The 9189-nt window shown below is 34.3% G+C and overlaps 1 protein-coding gene and 1 pseudogene across 1 annotated transcript in view; both read left to right on the top strand.

Annotated features, from left to right (window-relative positions):
* LOC125935312 (cadherin-18-like) overlaps positions 1-9189 on the top strand; it is a 35141-nt gene that overhangs the window by 22175 nt on the left and 3777 nt on the right. The window contains exons 3-5 of the mRNA XM_049648924.1: positions 2344-2463; positions 4599-4609; positions 4804-4877. Coding sequence (XP_049504881.1) covers positions 2344-2463; positions 4599-4609; positions 4804-4877 — 205 coding nt within the window. The remainder of the gene's footprint in view (positions 1-2343; positions 2464-4598; positions 4610-4803; positions 4878-9189) is intronic.
* LOC125934696 (chromobox protein homolog 3-like) overlaps positions 1-9189 on the top strand; it is a 34856-nt pseudogene that overhangs the window by 21086 nt on the left and 4581 nt on the right.

A 9189-nucleotide genomic window follows, 5' to 3' on the forward strand; every position in this document is an offset into this window, starting at 1 on the left:
TTTCTGTGTCTCCGTCTCTCTCTGCCCCTCCTCTCTCTCTCTCTCTCTCTCTCTCTCTCTCTCTCTCAAAAATAAATAAACATTAAAAAATTAAAAACAAAAAGACACGATATGGACAGATCCTTTGTATCCTTAACTCCATTTTTTTCAGTGATATAACATACAAAATTATCATCTTGAAAAACTATACAAAATATCATATCCAGGTAGTTGAAATTATTTGATCTTCAAATCTTATTTAGATTTCCCCCAGTTTTACTTGGATGAATGTTTAGTTCTATGTAATTTATCACCTGTGTATATTTATGTAGCCACACCATCATCAAAATACTGAACAGTTCCAACATTATGAGGATCCCTCCTGTTGCTGTTTTATACGCCAATCTCACTTACTTCCATCTCTTCTCCTTGAAACTGGCAACTACTAATCCGTTATCAGTTTCTAAAATTTCATCAACTCAAGAATGTGAAATGAACAGAATCTTACAATATGTCACCTTTTGGGATTGTTTTTTTTCCCCCCACCAGGTATAATCCCCTAAAGATTCATCCAACTTGTTGCATATATCAACAGGGTGTTTATTTTTATTGCTGAGTAGTATTCCATACTATGAATGCACAGTAATTCTTTAGCTGTTTTTCCCAGTAAAGTTCATCTGGGATGTTTCCAGTTTGTGGCTACTACAAATAATGTTGCTGCGAATATATATGAATATTTGCAAACACGGTTTTAGGTGAACAGACATTTTCATTACTTTAGCATCAATGCCCAAGAGTACAATTTGCTGGGTTGTGTGGTAAATGTGTGTTTGGTTTTATAGAAATCTGCTAAATGTACACTTCCACCTGCGGTGTACAAGTGACCTAGTTTCTGAGTGTTCTTGCCGCATTTAGTGTCACCACTGCGTGTTTTCATTCTTAGAGATTACTTTTAGACATCGCACAGTCCTCCTCTTCTGAGTATGCGTAGCTACTTACCATATTTCCACTTATAATCTCAGTGTCAAACTGCTACTTAGAGGCCAGAATCCTAACATATTGTTAAAAGTCCGTATACATTTATAATCTGCTAATAAGGATTCTCAGGTGAACACGGCAGACTAATTCTATTAAGTTTTCTAGTATCCCTTGAAGAACAAGATTTGCTTAAAGTTGGATCTGCATTTCCACTTGGAAGTAAAATCTTTGTCGTTAAACAGATATTTGACCCTTAGTAAGTGCCATACCTAAATAATTGAAGTCATTACTAAAATTAAAGACTGAAAATTGTCAGTGCCTCCATAGTCAAGGACCAAAATGAATGCAGGATTGCACACAGGCTTACTTGATTGTGGAAATATTTTGTTTGCTACATAACATGAATTTTTAGTGGAATCTTTTCCAGTTAGGCAGAATAAAATATCAAGTATGCACTATTAGATGATTCATCAAGTACATTTTATGAATAAATGAGAGCTCTTCACCCACTAATTTTACAGTGATGTTACATAGCCCTTAATAGATGGTTGTCTTGTTATTCCTAGATCAGTTTTCATTTGGGAATAACTAAAATATGATATAAATGTATCTAATTATGCAAACAGTATTTTAATAAACATAAAAGAAACCAGCATAATTCATCCACTAATTTTACTACCTCAAAATACAGTATTTTAAAGTTACACTTTAAAGTACACTTTAAAGTACACTTTAATTTAAAAAAAAAAACAGCAAAATAGGCATATTTTGATACTCATTGTAGAAAGATGATTATGTTGGTACTGTTTATAAGAATCTAAAGGAATGAAAACTGAGCCTTGGAGACCAGTCAGGAGACTCATTAATAGTCTGTGTAAGAAATAAAAAGGGCATAAATGAATGAAAATGGTTTGAACGTGCTGTTTTGATGCCATTGATAATTTAATGTCAACTCACCCACATTCCAACCTAATCACAAACCATCCCACCTCCCATTTCCTGAATCGTCATGTAACATGCAACATATGTCCTCACCATACCTTTAACTTTACCCCATCATTGAGTACCCGCTTGATCCTTGATCATCAACCCAACCCAACCCCGATTATGTTGAGTGTCAGAGGAAGCTCTCCACAGTGTTGACAGCACAGAAAGAACTATATTAAAATATTGGAGACCAAATATTCTATGTTGGCCTCTCATTTGGTCCAGTTGTGGTCATGGGAAAAAAGCAAGGGACAGGTTTGATAGATAAATCCAAGAATTAAATTTAGTAGGATACGTCTATTATAGCATTCCATAGGTATTGAAGAATAACCTTTTTCTGTGTACAGAGCATGTGCTAAATGTTACCACACACTAAAATTTGTTCTCCTGAATTCACAGGTACCTCTGTTCTACAGGTGACAGCTACTGATGCAGATGACCCTACCTATGGAAACAGTGCGCGGGTGGTTTATAGTATTCTCCAGGGACAGCCCTACTTCTCCGTAGACCCTAAAACAGGTTAGTGCATCTATGTGCAATTTATGTGCAGATGTGTGCTAAAATAAAAAAGAAACCAATATTTTTATCCCTGTGTACTCTCGTACATCGGAATTGTTATTTTAGCACATTTTAAAGTGTCCTCACTTTTTCTAAAATGAGGTAACTGAATCATTGAAGATAAAATAACTGTTTTCCTTAATATTTTGATTATCCATCATTTATACCCATACCAGTAAAAAGTTTATCTTTGCATATCCCTGCAACAATTACTCTCTGCTTAAAACAAATGTGGAGTATTACATCAAATGAGATTTTCAAGTGTATTTTTTAAATTAATTACATATTAGTTTTAAGTCTTTGCCAAAAAGGGTAAATATTCATTGGATGTTTCCATATTTTATTTGAATTTGATTGTCACGTAAGTTGTCATATATTACATTGGGGGAACTACTGTGTCTAGAACTGACATTTTTTCGTAGTTGGAAATTTCTTCACTCTTCAAATATTGTCTTATGTTAGAGAAATTAACTGAGAGTGAAGACAAAAACATATAAAATGTTTTTTTTTCAGGAAAAATAGGTATTCTGCTCTCTTTCCTCTCCTTTTTCTGTCCTAAACAATGATATCGTGTTATGTGATGTCAAAATGGGAATGCATTATAGGATCATGTTACAGCAGCATAATCTAAAAACCACATAAAAGCTCATGGCCCCATTGATAAATAATTTGTTAATAAAAATGTGACTAAACATACATTGATTTTGAATGTAGCCAAATGTCCAGTAAGAAATGAGTTTCACATTTTACTCATAGTTTAAAGATCGTCATGAGGCACAGATGAAGACAGAGATCCAGGATATTCCAGAGGTTCCTAAATCCTTTCTAGTTACATTAGATTCATTCTGAATCAGAGTAACATGTGGGATTATCAAGAAGTAATGGACACAGCCACATAACTAACACAGAAGAAAGCTATGTTTGGTTGTAATATCCCCTGATACTCACATAATTACATGGCATACAAAACAGTTTTTAAGGGACCCTGCTTCATAAGTTTATGCATCTCAGGTTTGTTTACCACTATCTTAGATGAGGTACATCCAACAGAAAAGATGCTAGCACATTCCCAGTAACTAATACCATTTGAATGCTAAGAGTATTGTCATGATCATGTTTTCAAGAGAATTCCACCAGGTTATTTGTCTTCTTTCTTCCCCCGGTGTGCTCCAACCCATAAGTATATGGGACAATAATGGATCTCGGGCATACTGTTAACCCCTTAGTAATTATAATTTATGAAGAAAATAATGAAGAATATGTTCAGAGCTAGGTAAATGCAGAATATATGCATGCAAGTAGGTCCTTGTATTATATGCATTATAATTATAAAATAAATATATAATAAAATGAGGTAAAACTAAAGATCAGGAGATGATAAAAAGTAATACAATGTGAACTAAAATAAGTATCAGATAAGCAAGTTCTTGAGAGGTCTGGGGGACCCAGTCAGGTAGGCATCTGACTCTTGCTTTTGGCTCAGGTTATAAGCTCATGGTTCATAGGTTCGAGCCCTGCATTGGGCTCTGGGCTGTCAGCATGGAGACTGCTTGGGATTCTCTCTCTCCCATTCTCTCTGTCCCTCCTCCATTCATGATCTCTCTTTCTCTCTCTCAATACAAATAAAGAAGCTTAAAAATATAAATAAAAATATTTTATTTTTTAAAATAAAAAATCAGCAATAGTCAAGAATGGCATCTATGTATGAATGATTCTCATATGAGTTTTTACCACTCCTAACAAAGACTATTAGAAGAGTTATCTGGTTTAATATAAATGTACTTATATTTCGAGTTGAGTCAATTTTCACACAGCCTTCATATATTTTTACCCAATAAATAATGAATATTTCAAAGAAAAATATAACATTTCAGAACATTTCTATTGTTAAATTCTATGTTTAATTTGCAGGTACATAAAAAATGAGACTAAAAAAGTCTACCTTTTAATTATATACAAGGAGCATACTAGATATTCTTTTCTTTTGAACACTTTTACAGCATTTTAGATATCAAAGGGTTTCTGCTACATGTTGCTAAACAAAGGGTAGACATTGCGCTTGAAATCTTTCTCAAACACTTCTGCACTGATAACAGACATTCCACAGGTAAGAGGACAGTGATGTTATACTGTAATTAATATAGTATAGTGCAGTAATTCTTAACTGTTATTTTTCTAAAATACTAAGGTTTATTCCAGAATGATTTAAGGATACTTCATGATCAAATCCTAGGATGTTACGTAATATCATAATCAATTGGTCAAGTGACTTAAATTATATGCCCCTGTGTACTTGCATAGAAATTTAGAATAACGACTAAATCCAATGAGAAACTTCATGCAATGTTCTTAGCCCAGTCCTTGGAAAGATATAGGTAGGTAGTCAATTTCCTGTGTCCCTCCCCTTTTAAAAAAAAATGTTTATTTATTTTTGAGAGAGAGACAGAGTGCGAGTGGCGGGAGGGTCAGAGAGACAGGGAGACACAGAATCCAAAGCAGGCTCCAGGCTCTGAGCTGTTGGCACAGAGCCCGATGCAGGGCTTGAACTCACAAACTGTAAGATCATGACCTGAGCTGAAGTCAGACACTTAACCAACTGAGCCACCCAGGTTCCCCATGTCCCCACTTTTTTTTTTAAGATTAAAAAGAATTTCCAAAATTGCATAGTGTGCCATCACAAGGGTTTGAAATAGTCTTAACTGAAACAGAAAAAAAATATTGTTTGAAAGAATTTTTAGTCCACATTAACTATACGAAATGTGAATTCTACATATTATATATCGCTAAATTACATTTTTTAGGCATTTAAAGAAAGTTTTTTAAGTATTCTTATTAAGAAAAATATACTTTTAGAAAATGTGGGATGACAACTTAAAAGAAAGTAAGTTAAAAAAAATAAATAAAAGGAAGTAAGTTAGACGTGAAAATAACCAACATTTTATCCTTAGAAATGACTGTCCCAGCTGAAAATAGTGTCTCTAAATGAGACACAGTGACATGCTGTCCAGGAAACAATTGTCATTAATGCACAAGTCCTGACCCACAATAGCTCTGATTCTCTAAAAAGACCTTTCCTTAACATCTTGTAGCAGAAATCAATCAGCTATAAAAATGCACTCAGGGGAAGGCCTCAGTGAGTTTCTTAGGATGTAATTGAACAAGGCTTTCAACATAGTTTCTCCAGTGTGCATGATGTAATTAAAGTCATCAGCAACTTTGTTCCTATTTAACCTTTTCAATTTTATTTTATTTTAACAACGAACAAAGAATTGCTTGTGGAAGATCACTATATATTTGGATAAAAGATGTAAAGCATCTTTAAAAGTTTTATGAATTTCTTTTTTTTATTTATTTTTTTAAAATTTTTTTAACATTTATTTTTTTTTGAGACAGAGAGAGACAGAGCATGAACGGGGGAGGGTCAGAGAGAGGGAGACACAGAATCTGAAGCAGGCTCCGGGCTCTGAGCTGTCAGCACAGAGTCTGATGTGGGGCTCCAACTCATGGGCCGCGAGATCATGACCTGAGCCGAAGTCGGCCGCTTAACCGACGGAGCCACCCAGGCACCCCAAAAGTTTTATGAATTTCAATGTTAATTTTGCATAATTCCATATGAAACTCTACTTGAGAATGACTTTATTTTCCCAAAAGCAATATTTTGCTTATTGATAGCCAAGCAGTTAAAATATTTAATTTATGGTCCACAAAATCTGCAAAAGGAAACAATTTGTCCATAGCAGAATATATTTTGTCAATGTGTCTCATCCAATAGCCCTCTCTAATTGATAGAACAACAATAATAATTGCACAAATAGTTGTAGATACATTTTTAAATAATTTCCTACAATTAGCTGCACATAGACAAAAATAGTGAGCCTAATGCTGAAGAATTTGTTTCTTTTGGAGAAAAACTAATGCATTAATTCAGAACTGTGTCATGTTTCCTAATTACCGAAAGAAATTATGTATCACTTTATTTTTTTTAGAGAAGAATTCTAAGAAGTTCCTGAAAGTGTAAGAGTGTATGGGGTTTAACACAAGAAGTCCATTTTAGATAGCATTTAAGAAATAGACAGACACCAGTGGTTGTTCACTCAATAACAATTTCCCGCTTTGTTGGTCCTATTAGAATTCTAACTTTGCTCATTTTAGCCACATACTCACTTAAGAAGCTAGATTTCCCAGCCTCCCTGTTGCTGTTGTGGCACACTTCTAGCCAGTGAGCTATAAAAGAAACACCACTAGAGGCTTTTTGATATCTCTATGTAGGTGCCAATGCTTCGTTTTGGTTTCCCACCTTCTGGATTTACACATATGCATAATCCCTGGGGGTACAGCAACTATCTTGTAATCGTGGGACAATGAGCACCCAAGATGAAAGTCACATGGGAAAAACGGGTGAGCAAAAGCCTGGCAGTGAAGTCACTCTGAGTAATTTTTTTATGTGCAAACACATGCAGTGCTGATACCTGGACTTTTGTGAAACGAGCTTTGCAGACCGGTAAATCCCCTTCCCGGCACTGTGCACTTCCCACACAGGCATAGACATGGAGCTCCTATTTTTATTCCTCTCAACCCAGGATACATGGTCCAGAGAGAGAAAGCGCAGTGCTTTCTGTATTTAAGGAGTCATTTTCAGTTCCACTGCCAATACTAAGGTGGAAAAGGAGATTGTTCACACTGACTTGAATATCAAAAGGTACATTAATTGTGGATATTTGGGGGGAATCAGAGAATAGAACCAAAGATAATTTTCTCTGACACGCCATTGAATATGCATATGTGAAAAATAATTTTAACTGCCATCAAGATGTAGTAAGTAAACTATATACAGTATAGACGTCAGATAACTCTCCTACTACCGCCTAGGTCCATCTGTGCTGTTACAAATGGCAAGATTTCATTCTTTTTTCAAGACTGAAAAATATTTCAGTATATTGTATTATTGTATGTGTGTACACACACACACACACACACACACACACACACACATATATGTTACAAATGGCAAGAGTCCATTCTTTTTCATGACCGACAAATATTTAAGTATATTGTATTATTATTGTATGTGTGTGCATATATATGTACATATATACACATATAATATATATATATGCACACACACATATATATAAACACATATATACATATATACATATATATATGTTACAAATGGCAAATGTTCATTCTTTTTTCATGCCTAATATTTCAGTATATTATTTTATTGCATATATATACATTACATTTTCTTTATCCATTCATCCGTTGATAGATACTTAAGATGTTACCGTATCTTGGCCTTTGTCAATAATGTTGCAGTGAATATATATATATATATTTTTTTTCAAATATACATATATATTTTCAAATGAATGTTTTTGGTGTTTTTTTTGTTTTTTTTTTTTTTTTTTGATAAATATCCAGAAGTAGAATTGCTGGATCATCTGATAGATTTAATTTTAGCTTTTAGAGGAAACTTTATCCTGTTTTACATAGAAGCTGTACCAATTTTACATTCACACCAACAGCATAAAGGGGTTCCTTTTGTTTACATTCTCACCAAAACTTATTTCTGGTCTTTTTGATAACATTCATTCTAAGAGATGTGAGGTGATAGCCCATTGTGGTTTTGATTGGTATTTCCCTGATGATTAGTGATGTTGTACATCTTGGCCACCTGTATATTGGCCACCTGTATATCATATTTGGAAAAATATTCAGGTTTTCTGCCCACTTAAAAATTAGTATCACTAAAACACATTATATTAGTTTTAGGTGTACAGTATAATGATTTGACACTTGTGTCCACTGTGAAATGATGACCACTATTAAGTCTAGTCACCATCCATCACCATAATAAGTTGCAGCTGTTTTGTGTGTGTGTGATGAGAATTTTCAAGATGGACTCTCCTGGCAACTTTTAAATGTGCTCTGCCCATTTTTTAATTGGATTGTTTGGCTTTTTCTTTGCTATTGAGTTGTATGAGTTCTTCATGTATTTTGAATATTAACTCCTTATCAGACATAGGACTTGAAAATATTTTCTCCCATTCCATAGGTTACCTTTTCATTTTGTCATGGTTTCCTTTGCTGTGCAGTTGCTTTATAGTTTGATGTAGTCTCACTTTTTTATTTTTGCATTTGTTTCTTTTATCTTTGTGTCAGAGTCAAAAAAAAAAAATAATTGCCAAGACCTATGTCAAGAAAGATACTGCCTATGTTTTTTTCTAGAAGTTTTGTAGTTTCAGGTCTTATGTTCATCTTTTAAATTCATTTTGAGTTAATTTTTGTGTATGCTGTAAGAAAGCAGTCCAATTTCATTCTTTTGCATGTGGCTGTCCAGTTTTCCAAACACCGTTTATTGAAGACACTGTCCTTTCCCCATTGCATATTTTTTGCTCGTTTGTTATGTATTAATTGACCATATATGTGTGAATTTATTTGTAGGCTCCCTATTCTGTTCCACAAATCTATATGTCTGTTTTTATGTCATTACAATATTGTTTTGGTTACTATAGCTTTATAATGTAGTTTGGCACAGGTCATTATCTCGTGGCTCATGGATTTGAGCCCCATATTGGGCTCTGTGCTGACTGGTTAGGATTCTGTGTCTCCCTCTCTCTCTGAGTTCCCGCCTTGTGTTTTTAATCTCTCTCTCTCTCTCTCTCTCTCTCTCTCTCTCTCTCT

This window comes from Panthera uncia (genome assembly GCF_023721935.1).
Source record: "Panthera uncia isolate 11264 chromosome A1 unlocalized genomic scaffold, Puncia_PCG_1.0 HiC_scaffold_17, whole genome shotgun sequence".
NCBI lineage: Eukaryota > Metazoa > Chordata > Mammalia > Carnivora > Felidae > Panthera > Panthera uncia.